General features: G+C 42.0%; 1 protein-coding gene across 3 annotated transcripts in view; it reads left to right on the forward strand.

Moving 5' to 3' along the window:
- Positions 1-22,931, forward strand: part of TAFA4 (TAFA chemokine like family member 4) — a 148,017-nt gene that overhangs the window by 18,411 nt on the left and 106,675 nt on the right. For 2 of the 3 annotated variants that reach the window (XM_070576855.1, XM_070576856.1), the window contains exon 2: positions 22,104-22,239. In XM_070576855.1, coding sequence (XP_070432956.1) covers positions 22,226-22,239 — 14 coding nt within the window. In that variant the 5' untranslated portion in view covers positions 22,104-22,225. Of the gene's footprint in view, positions 1-16,253; positions 16,320-22,103; positions 22,240-22,931 lie in introns of those variants that run through there. The other variant, XM_070576857.1, reaches the window with a different exon arrangement.

The raw sequence follows: 22,931 nt of genomic DNA on the forward strand, positions 1-22,931 counted from the left end.
TAGACCCAAAGAATGAAGGAGAGGGTTCAGTGGTTCGCTCGAACGTAGCGGATGAAACATTGATCCAAGGGGGCTTACGGGAGGGGAGTGAGGCCTCGGAGGTGAGGTGCGGAGAATTGAAATGATTTCACAGCGCTTGGTCTGAAGATGTGGGCAGGAGAGCCCTCTGCGTGGGTGAGAAACGTGTTATTGCTAATAAGGATTTTGAGCCAAGGCAGCCCCACCTGGTGATACGTACATCCCAACATACGCATGCCCTCCCCCGGAGGCTGTGTGGCATTTTATTTTTCTGTTTAACCTTTTCTGACATACTGCCGTAAACTAAGCCATCTTCCCTCCCTGTCTCCTACCCGCTACCCTAAGACTACAAGTGAACTTGTCTTTGTGACTCCACGTTCATTGGTTCTCTTGTTTATTTATAAGCCATGTAGTAGCCGGTGGTGTCCAGCGGATAGATTTTCAAGTATTTCTTGAACAAATGTCTGGGGGATTCTGCTATGCTGGAGACATGCTCTTTATTAAGGGGTTCCCCTCTGAGGGTCTAGCTTCCAGTTTCAGTTTGGAGGGTGTGTGTGTGTGTACGTGTATGTGTGTACGTGTGTGTGTGTGGCTTTGGGCAAACCGTTTAACCTCTCTCACAGCTTCTGTGTCTCCATTTGTAAAACAGAGTTGATCATTCTCATCACCTAGGGCAGATGTGAGGTATAAATGAGCTAGCCTGGGGACCTTGTCCAGCATGGTGCCTGACACATAATGTCCCCGTTGGTGTCCCCTTTCTCTTACCCTCTTAATCCAAAATGTAAATATTTTTTAAAAAAGAACACTGGGCTCTGATTGGACAGCACCTTTTAATTGTTGATATTTTGTCTTTGTCTTATGAGAAGAGGATAGAGACATGGGGGAGAGCAGTAAGAAATCTCCAATGCAGTCTTCTATAGGAAAATAAAATGGATTATGGAGGATTAATCTTTACAGTTCATTTTATCGATTGGCTTGGCATAATTGCTCTCCTCTCCAGCATCAGCAGTGTCTCTGCTTTCAGCAGCAGGCTGCTCAGAATGTGAACAGTGCCCTTACCATGTTTTGGGGCTATAGTTATTGAAATGTAAATACAGTGGAAGAGAAAGATACAGAGTTTGACCCTCTTTTTGGGAATGTGAAATTAAAATGAGCAAATATTTCAGGCAAAATCTTTCAGATTTTTTTTACATGCTTAGTAATTTCATAGGAGGTAAGAATTGATATTTATCAAACAAGTACTGAGCATTGTGTCATTGATGTTTTATTAGGATAAACCTATGAGGTTGGGACAATGGAATCTTGATTGCACGTGGATTTGGTGCTGAATTAAGTGTGTAAAAGAAAAATCATATATAGCTAGAATTACTCCCTGAAAAATCCCCTAAAATATTTTTATGTGCAACCATGTGGAAGAGTTCTTATCCCTGGGGCCGGCCCCGTGGCCGAGTGGTTAAGTTCTCATGCTCTGCTCCGGCGGTCCAGGGTTTTGCCGGTTTGGATCCAGGGCACGAACATGGCACCGCTTATCAAGCCACGCTGAGGCGGCATCCCACATACCACAACTAGAAGGACCCACAACTGAAAATATACAGCTGCGTACTGGGGGGCTTTGGGGAGAAAAAGGGAAAAATAAAATCTTTAACAACAACAACAACAACAAAAAGAGTTTTTATCCCTAAAGTTTGAGAATCACTGAGCTAGTTCATAGGAAGGAACAAAAGGAATGTCTACATGCAAAAGTCTGGGCATTCAAATTTGTTGAATAAATGAATGTTGAATGAATTCTGCTTATAACTATCAAAGTTCTGTAGATGGGTGATGGTTGAGAATTCTGAAGTATTTCTCTGGCTTAAAGGGTTGGCTTGCTTCTCGTCTAATCTTAAGCCTCTTTCACCTAAATCTATCCTACTAGATTTGTTTTTGTGAGATTTAAATGCTATTGTGGAGACAAACCTGACCCTGGTTACATTCTCAAGTGAGTCTGTATATTAAATGTGCCTATAATGACTCCGTTGTGCTATTAGTGGCCTCATTTTTATGGAGGAGAAGCTCGAGAGTGCTGAGTGACGTGGTAAAGTCACCATCACATACGGACACTAGGGTGGCCCTGCCCGATCCTTGCCTCCTAGCATTCACACCTTTGTGTAATTGACTTCCCTTGAGTGTGGGTGGGATCTGATTTGCTTTTAACCAGTAGAATACAGCAAAGGTGATGGGATGTCACGACTGTGATTGTGTTACGTTATGTAAACTCTGCTTGCTAGCAGGCTTGCTGTAGAGAGTTTCTTTGATGGCCTGGAGATGTAAGTGGGCATGTTGGAAAAGCCCATGTGGTGAGGAGATGCAGGTGACCCCTAGGAGCTGAGAGCAGCTCTGCCTGAGAGCCAGCAAAAATCCCTGAAGCTCTCAGTCCTGCAACCACAAGGATGAGGAACTGAATGTTGCCAACACCCGTGAGAGAGGGGAAGTGGATTCTTCCCCAGTCGAGCCTCCACATGAAAACCCAGCCCTGGCTGACACCCTGATTGCAGCTTCATGAGATCCTGCGCAGGGCACCCTGCTAAGCCACGCCTAGGTTCCTGGCCCACAGAAGCTGTGAAATATTAGTTGTGTGCTGTTTGTAGTTGCCAAGTTCGTAGCAATCTGTTCTGCAGCAATAGATATCTAATATAGTCACACGAAGAGTGAGTGTCAGGATTTGAATCCATTCCCATCTGATGGTAGACACAAAGGTTTTGCAGATCTGGAAGGACCTTAAAGGCCATCTAGTCCAGCAGCCTTTTGGTGGATGCCTGAATCTTTCACAGTATCCCTGGCAAGGGGTGAGCCGGCTCCTGTGGGACCGCACCCCCCCCCCCCCCCCCCCGCCGCCAGAGTGGGGGAATTCGTTGTCTTTTGAGGCACTTGTATTCTAGTGAACGGCCTTCTATTTCGTTGATTGATTCATTCATTTACTTATGCAATAGAAGTATTTCCTGGGGGCCTCCTTGGTGCCAGGCGCTGTGCTAGGTGCTGGGCGGTGAGTACAGTGGCTGTGGGTCCTGCCCTTTAGAACTGACATTGTCATAATTATTAAGCACTTATTTCTACATGGCCATGAATTTTATCTTACTGTAATTTCTCTAAGTCCTAGTTCTGCCCAGTGGGCTCCAAAGAATATTTCTAATCCATTTTCCACTAGACAGCACTTCAGACATTAAATACTGTTGTCATTTTGTCCCCCTGAGTCTTTTTTGCAGGGTTGCTATCTTCCCAGTTACCGTTTGGCATATGGCTTTGTCTGGAGTTGTGCAGCCCAATACAGTAGCCATGAGCCATAAGTGGCTACATACATTTAAATTGATTAGAATTAAATCAAACTAGAAATTCAGTTCTTCAGCCGTACTAGCCACATGTCAAGAGCTGAGTAGCCACGTGTGGGAGTGACTACTGCACTGGAGATAGAGAACATTTCATCATGGCAGGAAGTGCTATGGGGCAGGGCTGGGCCAGCATCCTGGCCATGGATGCTGAGTGAAACCTGGTTTGTCTGTATCATCCTTAAATTGAACTGAATAATATAATATCTTCCATTTTGGTCTAACTAATTCAGAGTATAACCAAACTATCCCTTCTCTTGTTTTAAGTAATATACGTTTATTAATGAAACATAAGATCAAAGTAACATTTTAACAGCCATATTGTATTCCTTACTTTAAATTCAAAGTCAATTAAGATATTTACAAGCCATCTTCCTGTGTGCTACCGGAGAGCAGTGTTTCTTTCGTCCTGTACTTGTCCATTTATGTTTTTAGACCCAAGCTTAATATTTTGCATTTATCTCTAGAGAATTATATTTTGTTCACTTTCATGGAGTGGTTGCTTTATTGACATTTTTTCAATTTTGCTTCCAACATTTCAGAATCATTGTTTTCCTTCCTAGCTTCAGGTCATCCCAAATTTGAGTGGAATGCTGGCAACAGTGGCATCCAAATTATTGATAATATGAACAGGATGGGGCTTGGATAGAGCCGTGTGGCACACCACTAGAGACTGTCCTCTAAATTGACATAGACGTAATTAATCAGCACTTTGAGAGGAAAACTTTTAGTGGGTCCTTCAGCCTACTTATTGTCATTATGTGTACCCTATATTTCCTTATATTTTTGCATTGAAATTTTATGAAAAACTTAGACTATCTTGCTGAACTCCAGATTTTATGACTATAACAGTCTCTTGATTGTCAACTTCAGTGAGTATGAACAAAGGGAATGAGCATTGCCTGGTGTACATTATTCGCAGTGAATCCATGCTGATTCCAAGTAGGCATTGCTGCTCCCTGCCCCCCAGTGTTGATAATGGCATTGTAAGAATTTTTTGTGAGATTGGCGTATACTTAGTGACTTCTGATTGGCGGAGCCTCTATTTTCGTTCCTTTTCATTTGCTGCTACAACTCCTGTTCTCTCGGATTTCTCAGAGTTTGCCAACGAGGCTTTTGCCACCTCACACCTCATGCCACCAGTAGCATGGGGTTTAATTCATCGGGGCCAGGACCTCGGACTCATTTAGAGAGGGCAGGCACTCTGACAACCGCACCACCTATTTGGGACCTCAGTTTCCTCTCACCCTTTATGGAAAGCGTCTCATCCCTCTTGACAGAACACAGATGCAGACTGGTGGGTGAGTAATTCCACTTGCTGTCACCCGTTAACATCACACCACTCTCTTCAAGCCGGAGACCTCCGTCTTCTTGTTGTTCTCCTTGCCCTGAGCATAAGAAAAATAGCCCTTTTGTAGTTCTGCACGTTTTCTGCTGGGCTCAGCTCATTCCAGCCTTTTGCTTTCCTGACACTTGTATCAGAAGTTGGAAGATTTTTCATTTGAGGATCGAGGCATTCTCCAAAGCAGATGACTTTAAAGGAGCCGGCTAGATAGAGAGCTATTATATTGAGAATGACAGCTGGTGCATATCTTTGCCTCCACCTTCTGTTCGGACAATGAGCATTAATTTCTTTGACTACTTTGGGTATTAGTGGAGGATCAATTTCTCTAAACCTTCTCTCCCTCGCCTTCTTTTCTCTCTCGGTTAAAATCAGTTTTTTGAGACCCTTTCATGATGGGTGTAATATTCTGTGGAAACTGGTTTTCAGATGGCAGGGAGTTCTGTACAAGTTACAGGGTCTCCTCTTCAGCGGGCTTTCAACACCTTCAAAACTCCATCACCACGGAAAGTCCGCTGTGCGGTTAACACGGATTTAACAAAGCCCCAGAGCCCATGCTTAAGAGAAGTCAGACTCTGGAGTCAGACCCTTGCTGGTTCAAATCCCAGCTTCCTCGCTTATCAGCTCTGTGACCTTGGCCGAATTGTTAACTTTGCTATGTTTGAATTTCCTCTAAGGAGGTCCCTCCCTCAGAAGACTGTTGTGAGACTCCAGTGAGTTACTGTATATAGCAAGTTTTCAGCATCATATTTGGCACATGGTTATTGCTAAATAAAAGCTCTCGAATAGCAGCAATTATTATTTGCATACGGAGCCTCGCAAGGCTAATATAGGCCCCAAATAATTGAAATTAAAGGGCAGTCAGCTGGCGAGATCTTCATTTCTAGTGCCCAGGAAGGGACAGATGAAATCCATACCTGATTGTCATTACGTCAATCAATGGATCATCGCGCAGGACGTGAGGAAGGAACAGAGAGCAGAGCTGGCTTTGCCGTCTTGAGGAAGGACACTTGTCCTTTGAGGAGTGACCAGTCCACATCCTGCTTCCTTATCTGGCCTGCTGTGTACACAGAACATTATTTCACCTCACGGCTACCTGTTTCCACTTGTCCCTTACCTTCTCTTCTTCAGATGTGAAATTACTTACGGTTTGTTTTTTCCTTTCCGAAATGCCCTGGGACCACAGGCAATTTGGGATCTTTGCTTTGGTTCAAGCCCAGTTAACACCGTGAAACTCCAAGTTTAGGGATCTGTAGATGAAAGTGTGGTGAGAAAAGAAAAGAACAGAAAAGAAAAGAAATACATTGGTTTGGTTGAAAGTCGAGAGAATTATCTATATTGCACAGAACTCGTCACCATCTGAAAACGAATTTCCACAGTATGCTCACTCCCTGACCAATGAGAACTTTGTTATGATAAATTGTCCCCTCCATCCACCCTATGGGAGATTGCACTGACTAGTGCTCTGGCTGGCTTCTGTGCACCTCAGGGCCTTTGGACGTGCTGTTCCCTGATTAAAAGCTCCTCATCCACATGTCCCACGGCTGGCTCCTTCGCGTCATTCAGGCTCCAACTCAAAGCAATTCGGGACTACCTTTGCTAAATTATCCTCTCTGCCCTCTCCCCTTTGCTCATCACTCTTTCTCCTGTCATCTCTTTTTATCAACATCTAGAATACTCATTTTTCCAATGGCTGCTATTGGAATACAGGGTGTATGAGGGCAGAGACCTCGCCTGTCCTGTTCATCGCTGTGTCCCAGTGCCTGAGGTGGTGCCTAGTGCATAGTTGGGGCTCAGAAATATTTGGTGAGTGAATGAATTTTAAAATTCAATGCTGCAAAGGAAGCTACTCTAGAAGGAAAAAGCTCCCATTCTACATTTTCCCTGGGTGGCATATTCCTCTGGGACCTCGTGTCATATCCCTCAGCCCCCCACTGCGGCAAAGGACTGTTGGAGCAAGTTCAGAGGTGCATCTGAGAGGAGATACCAGCTGGGAGGAGTTCTGTCCTAGCATTCCCCAAGCGTCTTTCCGCCTTCCTCACAGGGCCCTCTCCGACGCAAGGGTGTACAGCAAAGGCAGCCCAGAAGAACCTGGGAGTTAATGTCCCTGATGGAAAACTGGTAGATAGGTGCTTTCACGTCTTGTCCTCTTGGGGACGGTTCTGGGAGCCATTTTCTGTGCTTCTTGAGAAGCCCTGGAATCCAGCTGCCACTGCTCACATCAGCGACCTCAGTCTTGCACTGTCGTCTTACATCTTTGTCTCAGGCTGTGCTTTGGGGAGAACCCACCCTAAGACCCCATTCATATTGATCACTTCACTTTGTTCTTGCCTGCCCTTTGTCAGAGCCTGCATAGACACTTGCAATATAAATTGGGAAACCTTTTATGAACCTCTTCATTAATGTTTGCCTGCTTGTGTACTTTTTATCTCCTTCCGGATGACAGGGGTCTGTTTGCCCTTGGACTTTGGTCACCAGTTATCCTAAAGATCTTTGAAACCTCATCTCCCTTTTCTTAGGGCTGTTCACTGAGCCTTCTGCTGGCCTCCAGCTCGCTCACTTTCTTTCTTGAAGACACAGTCATGGCCTCCAGCTCACTGTGGCTTTTGCAGGCTGTGCGTATTTATAGCGCTGGCTTTTAGATTGCGGGCTACCTTTCAGAGGTACCTGCTTTGAAATAGAATTTCTGAAGGACCTCTGTGGGGATAATGAGGCCATTTCTACTCTTGCAAGTTGGAATACATTACAAATGGTGGTTGCAAAAAGTACTTGAAATGGTGGAGCTTTCTATACAGGGCAAATTGTTGTTGTTTTTTTTTTTAACTTTCCAAAAAGCATTCTGCAACTGTTACCTGGTGCTTTTGTGACTGGTTTATGCTTTACACAGAAGTCATTGCGTCATCTCTCCGTTTCCTTTCAAACTTCCTGCCAGGACTGGCAGAATTGATGGGTGAGAGGTTCAGCTAACGTAGGGTGGGAGGGAGGGAAGAGGGGAAGGCAGCTGTGATATTCCCATGGAAGATAGGGTTCTGCCAACTCCTAGGGTGTAGATTCTTTAAGCTCTTCTGTGCCACGAGTCCCTTTGGAGGTTTGGTGAAGCCAGTGCATCGTGTCTCTGTTTTAAAACACGTAAGACAAAATTCATAGCATTTCAAAGGAAGCCAACTATACCAAAATGTAGTGATCAAAACATTAAAGCCATCTGTGATATAGAACCTGGGCTTCTGTATTAATGCATTAAACAACACGATCTACAGGCAAATCCATTAACTGTATAATTATGAGGCTGTGACGGACACACATTTTGAGGTATCTGCAACAACTGTAAGAGGACTCGAAAGTACCTCTGGTTTCTATTTGTGATCAAGTTGTAGGAATTGCTGAATACCCCTGTGGTTTGTTGCCGACATGCCTAATGGAAAGAAATGATGAATTTCAAATAGAGGTTAGTGCGAATAAAGATGCTATTTTTTCCCCCATCCGAGTTTATGGGCCCCTGAATTCCATTGAAGGCCCCCAGATTCAGAATCCCTCTTCTCAGGGATTGGCCATTGGTTTAGGGCCCGGGCGGAAGCTGCTGTTTGCTAGGTGACTGATGACCCTTTACTCCAACATCTGCCTCACGAGAGATGCTCAGCAGATGTGGGTTGATGGAAGGTGTTGCCCAGCACTGTGCCTGTCCGCGTCACAGGTCAGATAAGTGTTAATGACGAGAGTGATGATACAGGGATGTTATCACTCAGGATTCCTGTCTCTGCTCTTTTTTTTTGGTTCCTTTCATCTATTATAGAAATGGCCATCGATTGGGAGAAGCAATGATGTCTGAAATTACTTATTAGATTGAAGATACTTTGGAAAGTGATTTTACTAACTTGGTTTGTCTGGTTTTCTCAAGCAGGATGTGTGTGCTGGTTTCTACTTTGCGTCGTGTTGTAGAGTGAACAAGCCTGCTTTTTGTTTGGACATCTGGTGTTTTCATGCCCAGGAAGGTTCTCATACCTGTATTGAAAAATATACATGCAAGGTAAAAATTTTGGAAGAGAAAGCCCCAGGGACAAGATTATGACTACAGTGTGAATATGTAAAGTGAGTGATACAGGTATTGGCTGAAAAAAATGGTGGTGGGGTAAAAGAGAGGGGAGGGGTGAATGCCTGTTTTTAGATTTTGGAAAGGTAGTGTTTCCCAGTGGTTAGGAAGGCAGACTCTGGAACTTGGGTTCATTTTCCAGTTCTGCCACTTGGTGGCTGACCTTGGGCAAGTCATATTGCTTCCCTGCGTCCAAATTTCCTCTGTAAATGGGGATAATGATAGCATCTATCTCAAAGTGCGTGGGGAGAGTTAAATAACTGAATGCATAGAAAACTCTTAATGCAGAGCCTGGCGTTTCTAAGGGCGCTAGAAGTGGTCGTGAGCTGCTGCTGCTTTTTATTTTAACAACTCATTAACACAGGTGCAGTTTTCAGAGCCCTTCCCTGTACCGTGTCTCATTTGAACTCCACAGTGACCCAGGCAGCTATTTTAAAACCCATTTCCGAGATGAAGAACTTGCGATTCAGAGAGAGCCAATGATTTGCCCATGGAAAGGCTATGAAGCAGGAGTGATGAGAACCCAAACTTTGGGATTTCAGCACTGACTGGTGTTCTGGTGTGTTCCACTGCATTTTAGTGTATCGGCTGAAGTGAGCTTTTGCGGTTCATTTTAGGTTTTACAAATGAGGTTTTACAAATGAAGAATGATCCTTCAGGGATCCAGCGCTATCCAACAGATCTTTCTGCGATGGTGGAGGTAGCTGTGCTGTTGAGTACAACACCGTTCCCCACATGGAGCTGTTGAGCGCTTGAAATGCGGCTGGTGCCACTGATGAACTCAGTTTTAAATTTTACTGCATTTAAGTTAATTTAAATTTAAATGTCCACCTGTGGCTACGAGCCACCAATTGGACAGTGCAGACAGAGTTGCTCTTGTGTCCGAAGCCTGGGTGTGAAGCTCAGCTCTACTCCCAATTAGCGTTGTAACCTGGGGAAGGAAATTTCTGGGGGCTCAGTTTCCCTATCTATGAAATGGGATCGTTGTGTTCGGATTCAAGTGAAAAGTCACTTGAGCTAGGCCAAACACAGATGAAAATTATTATTTTTAAGAACGTTATAGAAGTTCTCGTGGAACCCAAGGGAAGGGATGAAGGCAGGCCAAGGAAAGGCTAAAAATAGAACAACTTTCAGGGTCTACATCACATTCTTCTGTCGCGTTTCTGCTCTTTGCACATCTGAGTCAATCTCATCTCTGTGCAGACCGGCCTTCTTTCCTCCCCCCGCGTGTGATGAGAGAAAGATGCCATCCCACAACTCCCACAATTGTATCTCCCTCCTTCAACAGCTTTTTCCACAAGGACTAGGTGTCTCTTAGTCTCAATTCTAAGTTCCAGGCAGAGGAAACTTCACTTGGCTTGGCTCGAATTAGCTGTGGGTGGTTGAACCACACAGCAAGCCATGCTGCCCTGCCTCTCCTATGAGGTTTGATGGGGGTGGGATGTTCTCAGCGAGCGCAGTAGCTGTGAGTTGGGTCCACATCTAAGAAAGTGTCTCCAGTTAAAAATTTTGCCGCAAGGTGTAAACCGTGATTGAAAACCCAGATTTGTTAGGGAAAGGAAATTGGACATCCTGGTTAAGCCTAGGTTTTCCACATTCAGTTATTGCTTGAACCAATGTTTGCTGAATGCGTGTTACATGCCAGGCTCTGTGCTAGGTCCTTTGCTAAGGGCTAGAGGTGAGATATCATGCTGAGAGAAGACGTCTGACCTTTGCCCTCACAGAGCTTCAAGTCTTATGGGAAAGACCCGCGTGCGTGTAACAATGCAATTCTCAAGAATCAGGAGGAAAAGACTAAAATTTAGAGATTATACTTAGTAATTGAGAGAGTGCTTCCCTGAGGAGGTGATGGTTGTCCTGAGATATGAAGATTGAGTAGAAATTAACTAGGTGGAGAAGAGCAGAAGAATGTGTCTGGCTCTAAACAAAGGGAATGGCGTGTGCAAAGGCCCTGTGGCGGGAAGGCTATCAAGGACTGGAAGAAAGAGCTGCATAATATTGGAATTTTCTTGATTCTACTCCCTCTGGCCCCAGTTACCAAAGGTACTTTGGAATTGAATATAATTAATGGGTTTTCAGGTGAATTTATTATTTTATTTAAAGGTTAAAGGTCCTGTAGGTCACAAAGATAAATCTGCATTTCATGTATTAATTTTTATGTTATGCTGCAAATTATGTTTTTACATGCATTTCTTCCTTCAGGGGATGAATAGTGCATTTATTACCTTGAGGGCATAAACTCATGACTAGAAAGAGAGGTCATTCTCCCTAGCCCCCTGTGTTTTTCTGCTTTAGAGGTCTCCTAAAGCGTGTGGTGCATCTCTTGTGTGTTGGAACTGTGGGATCCTGACCTCGTATTTCCTCTACGGGCATACTTGCTGCCAGAATGTTTCCCTGATGCCCGAATGAAGTGTGATTAGTGAATTCTTGTGTGAAAATGTGGACTCAACATAGAAATTTCTTACAACTCAGGTTCTAGTTGTAATACATTATAAATATGAGCTGTTTCTTAGATCCTGAATGAGAGGAGTGGCCTCACAGGCCTTTATCTGAGTCAGTGATGGCAAACCATAGGAAGAGCTTAAGACAACTGCTGTGAATGCCAGAAGGTTTTTCCAGATGAACAAAAAAATAATCCAGAGTCTATTGTCTGCAGATAACACTTTCTGGTTATACCCATATGCCTGAAATTTGTTCTTAACTTTCATAATATATTTTATTTAACTCACTATATCTAAAATACTGTCATTTCAACATGAAATTAACATTAAAAATTATTAACAAGGTAGTTCTTTTTTTGTAGTAAGACTTCTTTAAGATCCGGTGTGTTTTTTACGCTTAGAGCTCATCTCGATTTGGATGGTAAATTTTCATTGAAATATTTGCTGGAAATTTCATAATGTTTGCATGTGAAAAAGTAGGTTTGTGGCTGGCATTTATATGATGGATTCCCTACTCAACTATGGCCAGTTTTGGGAAGACTCCATCTTTTTTGACAACTCCATCCGTGAACTGGGGGACGTTCTGAGTTGGCCTTACTGTATTGTGCGCGCTCCAGTCTTCAGTCGTGGCTGACGCTTACTACCTCCAGCCCCCTCCCTGGTTTCCCCAGACTTTTTCTATTTTACTTTATCCTTCTCCCCCCAGAGGGTGGAATCTCCCAGCCTAGTTTGGAATCCTGAGTCCCCCACTTACTTGTTTTGTGCTCTTGGGGGAGTGGAATTGCTTATTTTCTCCCCTGTCAAATAGAGATTTTAAACAAAACAAAACTGCCGTATCAGGTTGTTCCAAGGTTTAAATGAGATGAGATTATGGTCCAGTGTTTGGCCCAGAATATCCATCCCTTAAATTATTATCTCAATATCAGGTTCTTTGATTTTCTTTTTTTTGACTTAAACAAGATGCAATCATATGGTTTGAGTGTGTTCCAGGGCCTGTGAACGTTTTTCTGTATTCTTGGGTCACACGTAACATGATCTTAATTTCAGATGTAGGCATTGGTGATGAATCATTGCTGGCCAGGACGGATCTTTGTTGAAGCTGTAAAATGTGTGTCCCTGGGGTCCCTTCCCATCTCATCCCCTTTTCACCTTGCGCTCCTCCGGGTCCCCTGACTGCGCTCGCTTCCCTGTACTGCATGCACTAGACCCTGTTCATCACATTCTTATTTACCTTAAACCAAACCCTACTGGTCTTTTGCCCCATTCCCTCACACCTTGCAATCTCTCAGGAAATCCATCAATGAATCCCAATGCGATCCTTTGCCTCTTAGTTCCTATGTTGCATAGTCTTGCTAAGATTTTCATTTTATTATTTGGAAATAATGCTTTATCCTGAGGTAACCACGTCAGGGTGGAAATTTTGAGTTTTGCTCTGGCAAGTGGGACGGGTAGACAAAAGGAGAGTGGATGAAGACACGGTTAGGACAAGCTGAACCTCGGACCTGTTAAAGTGTATGGTGTCTTGTTTATGTATTCATGTGTTTATATTTGTCCCCATCAAAACAGATTTGGGAGAATATTTAAAAATAGGCAGTGAAGTAAGAGATGAAGGGAAAATAAGGATAACTAAGTATAAGGTTAGTGTGTAAAATGCATGATGAAAGGTCCTATTCACTTACTGAAGATGGACTATAAATTTGACTCTGAGCTTCCTAGTAGCCAAAGTGTAGAGTGAAAAACAATCAATTTTAGGATGTACAATGTCCGTAAGATAAAAACAGATATTCTTGGTACCAAGACCTGAGACTTGAACCTTGCAAGTAAGTGCATTAGTTTACCTCCACGTGGAGTGTCTGAGGTACCCAGTGGCGTATGTGAGAAGACATCTTCTTAAAGAGGTCTGACTTCATCAGTGCTCTACTCTTGAGACGGCTGAGCAAATTCATTCTCTTGTACTTCTAGGTTGAGACCTTAGTCTGTGCCAAACAAGCAGCTGGTAAAATGTTTTGCCAGTTTTCCTTCTCTTGAGGGCACAGATAAGGCAGTTAGTAATTTTGTTACACATTCCTTAAAGACAGAGACACCAGCCCTAAAGAGAATTAATGACGGGACAAATGAGAGATTGAGAAATGGGATTTGCTCACTCATGCACTTAAGTGCATGTTCATTCATTAACAATGTTTCATTCACCATGTTCATCATTCACAGATGTTTATTAAGAACCTGTTGTATGCTAGGCACTGTTTTAAGCTTTGGAACATCAATTTTGCTTTGGCTCTTCTGTCACCTGCTTCAAGCCATCACCGTCTCTTGCTTGGACCCCTGCAGTAGTCTCTCAGTTTCTACTCCAGCCCCCTAGAGTGCATTCTCCACCCAGCAGCTGGAGGGCTCCTTTGAAAACCTAAACTATCGCCGATTTCTCTCTTGCTTGAAACTTGCATCCCGTTTGGAATTCAATCCCAGCTCCACACTAGGATCTGCAGGCTCCCGTGTGATCCACCCCTGGGACCTCTCCGACATCACCTCCCCTCTCTTTGCCTTGTTCTCTTCCCTCCAGCTCCTGGGACTGCCTCCCTGCTCCTGACCACACCAGCCTCATTTCGGCTGTAGGCTCCTGCAGGCCTGAGCTGTTTCTCTACCTGGGATCCACTTTCCGGAAGTCCACATTGTGTCGCTCACCATCGTGTCAGAGTCACCTCAGAGAGCCCTTCCCTGAACACGCAGTCCAGGCAGCCTCTTTTCCTCCAGGCCCCGCCAGGCTCTGTCACACCATCCACTTCTGGTTTCTCTGTAATACTTATCTCAATCCACAGTTATCTCCTTCATGCCTGTTTACCTGTTTGTCTGTCTCCCCGGCTAGAGTCTAAGCCTCGGGACACCCGGCACTTTATCCATCCTCTGTGCCAGCACCCAGCACAGGGCCTGGTGCAGAAGAGTTGATCAAAAAATGCTTGTTGAAGGAATCGTGCTGAGATGACCCCTTGAACACGGAGCCAGAACCTGGGAGATTGCGCTCAGCTCTTCTGTATGACTTCCACAGGCCGTCAGCCCCCTTACCTACCTCCTCTCCCACCCTCCTTTCTTCAGGAGTTCTGTGGTTTCCTTTAGTGGCCCTTCCACCTCCTCCGCCAAACTGGAACAAAACAAAACAAACCCACCCACCGATACAGATCTTCCGCCCTCATCAACAATAAACAAACAAAAATTTAAAAATTCTCAAACACCCCTTTATTCCTTTCTCCAAACACTCCTTTATCCTTTTACTGCTCTGTGTTATTGCCTCTTCCAGGAAGTTTTCCTGGATTATAGTGGTCCTCGTTGGGCTTACTCTTCTACAGTAAGTCTTTATTTATTTTTATTTTTATTTTTTTTGGTGAGGAAGATTGGCCCTAAGCTAACATCTGTTGCCAGTCTTCCTCTTTTTGCTTGAGGAAGATTGTTGCTGAGATAACGTCTGTGTCACTGTTCCTCTGTTTTGTATGTGGGATGCCACCACAGCATGGCTTGATGAGCGGTGTATAGATTTGTGCCTGGGATTCGAACCCATGAACCTGGGCCATGGAAGTTGAGCACATGAACTTAACCACTACTCCACCAGGCAGGCCCCTAAAGTCTTTATTTTTATTATTCCAAAAGACAGTGTATGTTTATCTTTTCCAATTAGTTTGTCACTCCTGGATGGATGGGAATTGGTGTTGTTCTTCATTTCCCCCAGTATGTCCCATACAGAGCCAGTACCCAGTATGCTTTCAGTACATACAGGCTGAGTGTTTGGGGCATCTTTAAATAGCCCAGGAGCTCAGATAGATTGTAGCATGGTCTTGTGTTATAGAAGTAACAGGAAGATTCAACAAATACTGAATCCCATTGAACTTTTGTGTTTCTTATATGTAATATTCCATATAAATAATTACCATTGCATTTAGAAGCTATTAATATATTTTGATTTAACTTTTTTGTAATGCCATTTAGTGTGATATTGTTATTTAAATTATATACTATCTTATTTTTATTTAGAAACAGTTTATATTATTTTCATAAACATGGCTTTATTAAAAAATTAAAACATATACTTATTATAATAAAAATATATAAATCAGTTGTTAGCCCTGTGAAAGGACTTCCTTTTTTTTGCCACAAGAGGGCACTGTTGTCAAACAAAAGATGATTTTAAGGTTGAAAATTTAATAAAGGTTTAGCTTAAGCTTTTAAGAAACGTTTATCCCACTAATGGATTAAAATGGCCAATATTGTCAGGAATGGGCATTGTCTTTCTCTGTAATCCTGCTGCAGCTGAATTTACTGTGTCTACGTGTCCATGAGCTGTATGTTATCAATGGCTGAATCATACTGTAATTTTCCTAAAATGCTCTGTGAGCCATTGTTACAGCTGGAAAGCTCCTTGGTGGTCGTCTGGTTGAATTATCTTAGTTTACAGGTGAGGCATTTGGAGAACATAGAGGTTCAATGGCTGTTCATTTGGAAGTGAAACTAGAGACTTAGATTTATTCATTGATTTTTCAAAACATGTTTAATACCCATGATGTGTGGGGCGTTATGTTAGAGATTAGAGTAGAAGGGAAATCAGATACCGTCCCTCCCCTTAAGAGGTTTACATTCTGGTTTTAAGTGAACAGGCACCCCCACCCCCCATTGTGACGATTAAAGTCCTAGAGATGCTGTTGTCGATATTTCTGTACAGCTTACTTTATTTTTATGAATCTTCTTTCTGTAGAAGTTAGATCATATCACATAAAAACTTTCTTGCTAAAAGGTCAAGTGCTTGGCAACTTGTGGGTGGCCTCCAAAATATTATGTTGGTTATTTATTATGTTAATAAAATCCTTGGACACTCTGTTTTGATTTCTTGAAAAATGAGAAATGAGGGGAAAATTTCCAATTAAAAACTGGTCTAATTAAAAGAAATAAACCCTCTGCAGTAAGGATAATTGGGCCTTGAGAGATTTATGGCTAAATTGCCATTAACGCTCTCATTTGTTCAGCCCCAGGCCTGGGCAGTTTCACTTGGATGACGAGCTGTGGAGTCATGCTGGGTGTCCCCGAATTTGGTGAGTGCGTTTTATTTCGTGTAATTTGCCAGTTTGTTTTCTGTACGCCGGCCCTCAACGAACTCTTGTTACTTAGTGATGATTGCTCTTGTACTCTTCATGGTCGCTGGAAGGCTAGAGTTTTTCTTCATTGAGAAAAGGCCCTGTTTACCCTTACTTCCATTAGAAAGGATTGTGTCACCGCCATTAAGGATGTTGTGTGGTTTTAAGGAATTTCTCAGTTCTTAAAATGACAGAGTGTGAACCTTAGAAAAGCACAGCACGTCTATTTATTTAAACCATCTCTGACTAGAAGAGCTTTTGTAAAGAACTCTCTACCGCTTAATTTAGACGAGATGGTATTGGTAACACTGGGAATTAAAATGCTATTTATAAAATCCTTTAATATTTGATAGATACAGTTATTGTCTTTAATGGCTCATTTACAATGGTTCAGTAGTAAATTCTTCATAGATGTTTTTAAGCAAGCAATAAAAAAGCAATTTATGACATGTATATACCACATTTTGGCAGAAAAACGTGCCCACTTTAACATATGATGGCGAACATGCTCTAAATTACGAAGTAATTCCATGCATCGTGTGATAATTATAAATGATAGCTCCGTGGAGGCATCAGCCACATATCAGTGCTTGAAATACATTCACGTAAGCATTGATAACCGATTAAATACATTTACTTTCATCAGCACCCTCTTAAATGTAAGAAGATCATTAATGCTTGTCTTGTTTCCAAATAAATTTGTTGAGAGAGTTTACATTTGGTTTTGCATGCTTTTGTGAAAAAGCCGTTTGAAAATTTCCAGAAGACAGTTCAGTGCAGCTGTTTTTTAAGCAACTGGAAAGGGGAACATCTTTTCTAATTTCTGGCGGAAGAAATGATGAATTATTTTATGTAGGCAACTTCCATTTTGCATTTTCCGTTGGTTATCAGACAAGACATAACTTGGTGGGGCCACCTTTTTACCCCTTTTCCACTCATAAAGTCCTTTTTGACTCCCCAAACCCAAGTTGCTAATTTATGAGACATTTCTCACTTCTATCATCTTCTGTCTTGATTGAGTACAAATTAGTGTGGAAAAATGATTACCACAACATCTGAGCTCTTAAGGGTGTCACCTCTTATGTCATTAGCTGGAAGGATTATTTCTGCATGTGCCCTGTACACAACGGACTGGGAACCGAGGGCACAAGGCCATTACAGTAGATCCCACCCCGGGAGGTAGGATGGACTGAGGGTGAGTGTGGAAATAGCTAATTATTGAAATGTGCCCACTCTGGAAGTGATGCAAGATGGAGCTTCGAAGCCTCCCCTGCGAGCAGGCGGGCAGGAAAGGGCCCCGCTGTTTAACAGCACGAGGACTGTTCATCTTGTTATGAAGCCAGATTCTGCCTTGTTGTATTGTTGCAAAGAAATCCTTCTGAATTGCAGTTTGTCAGGAAATGAGTCTGAGTGGATGCACAGACAAAAATCCATTTCTTTTGGGTTTTGTTTCAGTGCGGAATTCCTTCGGAGACATCAGGAGCAGTAATTTAGACTTCCTGCGTTACGTTCTGCCTCTGCTGTGTCTTCACTGGAATGTTTGAGAGGCGTTCTCATCTGCGTGCGGTTGTTTTCCATCTGTTTGGAGAATGGCTGCTTATGCGCTCAAGGTCTTTAGAATTCTTGCATGTTTGGTCTTAATTTGGAGAATGACATAAGCCTTTAATAAATCTGCAGCAAATCAGGGTCACTGATTTTCACCAGCTTTTCAGAGATGAGGCAAAACTTATTTAGGGGTTAATATAAAACTCCTTAGGCTCCAAGCCAGGGTCTGCTAGCAGATTGAGTCTAATTGCCTGTACACATTTGTCCATAGACAGAATTTTCATTGTCAGGTTGATGATCAATGTTTTGAATTCCTAAAGGAAGATAGATTTATTTTCAGTGTATTTACTGAAGCATGAAAAGGGACTAATACTTTTTGGAAATAATTTTACAGGCATTGAAACAGTAGATACCTTGGTGCCAGATGGCTTAAATTTGAATCCTGGCTTAGCCATTTTAGCTGAGTGACCTTGGGCAAGTCACTTAGCCTTTCCATGCCTTACTTTCCTCATCTGTATATCAGGATATAAATAAATCCTATTTTTAAGTGAGTTAATGTTTTAAAGTGCTTAACACAGTGCCTGGCCCATGGTGGGTACTATGTAAGTGCTTTTTAAATAAAAACAAATAGGCCTTTTTTGAGGGCTTGGGTGAATGCCGAGAAAGTGGAATTAACCAGAATGTTCCAACTATCCATTCTCCTCATTGTTTAGGATTGGTAATGACCTCTAAATTGTTGTAGTATATCTGATAAACTGAATAAGTAAACATTTAATATCTTATTTTGATATCATTTCCCACTTAATGAAAAGTTGATAAAGAACTCTCATATACCTTTTACCCAGGTTCACCAATTGCTTACATTTTGCCCATTTGTTTTTGTGTTCATTCATTCATCCATTCATTCATTCATTCTTCTTTTCTCCTCTTCCTTTCTCCTTCCCTCCTTTCTATTTTTTTTTCTCAGAATCATTTGAAAATAAGTTGGAGACGCCCCTTTTTTCTTAAATGTTTCAGGGTGTATTTTTTTTTTTTTAAAGATTTTATTTTTTTTCCTTTTTCTCCCCAAAGCCCCCCGGTACATAGTTGTATATTCTTCATTGTGGGTCCTTCTAGTTGTGGCATGTGGGACGCTGCCTCAGCGTGGTTTGATGAGCAGTGCCATGTCCGCGCCCAGGATTCCAACCAATGAAAGACTGGGCCGCCTGCAGCGGAGCGTGCAAACTTAACCACTTGGCCTTGGGGCCAGCCCCTTTCAGGGTGTATTTTTAAAAAAATATTTAATATCCATCCATACACTTTCTTGAGGATTTTTTTTTTTTTTTGAGGAGATTGGCCCTGAGCTAACATCTGTCGCCAAACTGCCCCCTTCTTTTTTTCTCCCCAAAGCCCCAGTACATAGTTGTGTATCCTAGTTGTAGGTCATTCTAGTTCCTCTACATGGGATGCTGCCACACCATGGCTTCATGAGCGGTGTGTAGGTCCCCACCCAGGATCTGAACCAGCAAACCCCGGGCCACCAAGGCGGAGTGTGTGAACTTAACCACTCAGGCACGGGGCCAGCCCCTAGGGTGTAGTTTTTAATAACAAGGACTTTCTCTTTCTTAACTACAGTGTAATGATCAATATTAGGAAATTTAATGTTGATACAACATAGTAATTTAGTCTACAGGACATATTAGAAATTGTTAATTGTCCCAATGATATCCTTTATAGCTGTGTGTATACGTATGTATGTTTGTGCATAGATGTGTGTATGTTTGTGTGTGTATGTAGTTCATTCTGAGAATGACTCTGTATGTGTGGATTTTTTCTGGTCCAAGATCCAGTGTAGGATCACAATTGCATTTAGTTGCTGCGTGTCTCTCCTTTATTGGGAACAATTCCTCAGATTTTTTTTTTTAGTCTTTCATGACCTTGACACTTTTTGAGAATTCAGAGCAATCATGTTGCAGAATGTCCCTCAAATTTGAGTTAGTCTGACTTCTTTCTCATGATTAGATCTGGGTTTAAGGTCATTGTATCTTTCCATTTTAAAAGAAACTGTGATATTTCGTCACTGTAGACTTTTAGAGCGAGAAGATGAGGAGAACTTGATGCCGTACAGATTGACGTGTGCAGTGAGTGAGTGTACAAAACTGACAGGAGAGAGATTCCAAGGGTGCTTACCTACAACAAATAAATAACTATAATCCTAAAGAATAATTCACCCCACTAATGGTGAAGGCAACTCTATCAAGAGAAAAGAAAGGCAGAGCCTCGCTATTTCCTTGATAAGAAGTCAAGTGTAGGCAGAATTCTTTGTGGTGTACCACAGAAATAAATTAAACATCTGCAGAATGTTCTCCTCTGGTCTGGGAACCTCAAAGTTTCTTGGAACCAGGAAACATAAACAGGTATTCTGCTCTTTTGTCATCAAAGAGTGACTGTCTTCACATAATACCAATACATAAGGTGAAAGATGGAAAATGCAGGTCAGCATTCAACTGCTGAGTCTTTTTTCTTCTTTCTGAGAAGGACTGGACGCTATTAAACATTTTATTTTAGTCTAGATATGGGCAGTATTTTTCATCATTGAAAACACTGAGACTCTTTAAAAACAAGTGATTTTTGAAGCAGACTGATAGAAAGGACTGTGCTTTCGTTGGGAAACAACAGAGAGAGAAATGAAATGAAGTAAATGCTTTTGGTGCCATGCACAAAATTATTGATGGTCCTGAATGTACTAAAGTTTGGAAGTGGCAAGAAAGGTTTGATCCTTTTGAGCAAGTGCCTTGGGTACACTCTAGGAAAATCTGACTGAGTCGCTCCTCAGCCTACAATTAGACTCCTGGCTCCTTGTCTGGTGTACGAACTGTTAGATCACATTTCTTTTCACTGATGGATCCATTTTTTAAGGAATTGAAAAAAGAATCCCCAGTGGTTCCTTTTGTGTGAAGAAAACAGGATAAATATTAGCTAGGAAAGGTCATTTTGGTTTCCAATATGTCGGGAGTTCATTATGATGGGTTCTGATAAATTATACTGTGTATTTCTTCCCAATAACAGAAGGTCACATTGTGCCCTTGGGTGGGCATCAGGACAAACATACTTAATAAAGTTGGAGAATCTGGGGATGAAAATTTTCCAGTGTTTTTTTTTCCGAATACTTTATACTTATACAGTTATTCAAAGCCACTTCCCCCCGTTGAACTAATCGCTCAAGGCCCACTCTCTCTCTCCTATAGCCCCAAGGGGGTGGGTCTGTCGCCCAAAGTGTTCTCTAGGCAAACGTGTAACTATCTTCAGGGGCATCTAAAGAGTTTCTCACTTGTGCTTTGCAGAGGATTTACAATGGCTTCACCAGGATTCTAAAGTAATTAAACAGTATTGTAAGGATCATTTTTATATCATATTTGCAACTTTAATATTTGTTAATGCAAATCATTATTTCTCTCTGATCTCCATCACTGGGAAGGATGTATTCAACTTAGCCATGTTGAAAATGCTGTAGTTTCATGTTCCTTTTTTTCTCGAGATGTCTTTGGTTTGGAGTCATATGAGGCCTTCTTGTAAAAATATTTTTCTGAGTAGAAACGTCTTTTTAGGTATATGCATTAGGGGAGCGTGTTGAGTGTCAATCAAGGTATTTACAAGTGTTCTTTGTATTTTGGTATGGTGTTTTATGTTGGAAAGACTTTTGCCTTCTGCCTCCCATTAACATTTTTCAAAAAGCATCCTTGCGGATTGTTTAGCATCATCTTCAGCTTTGTATCACACAAAGCCAGGAATTCACATCTTCATGCTGGCTTTTCCATTGCTCTGTGAGCTTGGGCAAGTTGTGGAACTCTTGGCAATGGATCATCTCCGATTTCTGTTTTCATCCCATGGTTAACGAAATGGGAGAGTGAAATTTTGCATCATGAATGGTTTGAGACCCTCTGTCAAATTTTGAATGCCTTTGTTGCTGAGGGATTGTCTACTTTAAAACCATATTCTGTTAACTGATATCTGGCTAGTTAATGAGTATAGAATTCTGTATTTTTTTTTCCTCCCCATTCATTAGGACACTTTACAAGTGTGGATGTGTTTGGCTGTCTACCACTCGCCTGAAACTGCAGATGTCATTGTAAAAAAACATCATTTTGCTACTGGAAATCGGTATTATTTCAACATTAAAATGCTAATGGCTTCCTGTCTTTTCTGTTTTTTAAATAGGTCTTCCAAGCTAAGATAATTTTTTGCAACTGCAGAAATGGTTGGTCCTAGCTACAAATGGGAATTTGCAGTCGCTCTGAAATACATCCTGGAATAATTGTGTTTGACTGGAACCAAATCTTATGAAGTCTCCAAGGTAAAATGATTTTAACACATACCCGGAGATGATGTCTTTACGATGCATTAAGAATTTAGCAAAACTGAGTACCCTGGAGTTGATGATCCTTTATAAAAGCTTACTTTAACATTAAATTTTTGGGAATTTGGGAATCATAGTTTTTTAAATTTTAGCTCTCATCTTCGAAATTATTTCAGTTTGTAAGGCAATGGTTTGGCTATTCGGTAGGGTGAAAGGTGAGATTTTCAAGTTACACCAATTTTTTTTACGTTTGGACAAAAATGTTCAGTGTATTGAACTTGAAGTATCATAGTAGATGGTCATAGGTCAGAAATCCTTTTACTGGGGTCTGGATTATTGAATGAAATAAAGAATTATTGCCAGGTAACTGCCCAGTCATCCCCTCATCCCCAGGCGTATCTCGGGGCAGTCATAGCTATGGTTAACTAATTACTTGTTTGGGCACTGGGAACTTGTTGCTATTCACTCAGGAACCTGGTACGTAGAATTGTCCACGTAAGAAGAAGATGCATCAGGGATCGTTGCCTGAGATTTGGAATGGCTTCCGTTAAGACTTTTGATTAAGGGTTTTGTTGTTGGGATTCAACCAGGAAAAAAAAGAAACCATTCTGATAATGTGGAACGGAAGGAAGTGAATTCAGGCAACTGGTTACACATGTGATGGGAGAGTCAGAGAAGTCAAGCAGAAG

The sequence above is a fragment of the Equus przewalskii genome, chromosome 15, assembly GCF_037783145.1.
Source record: "Equus przewalskii isolate Varuska chromosome 15, EquPr2, whole genome shotgun sequence".
Taxonomy (NCBI): Eukaryota; Metazoa; Chordata; class Mammalia; order Perissodactyla; family Equidae; genus Equus; species Equus przewalskii.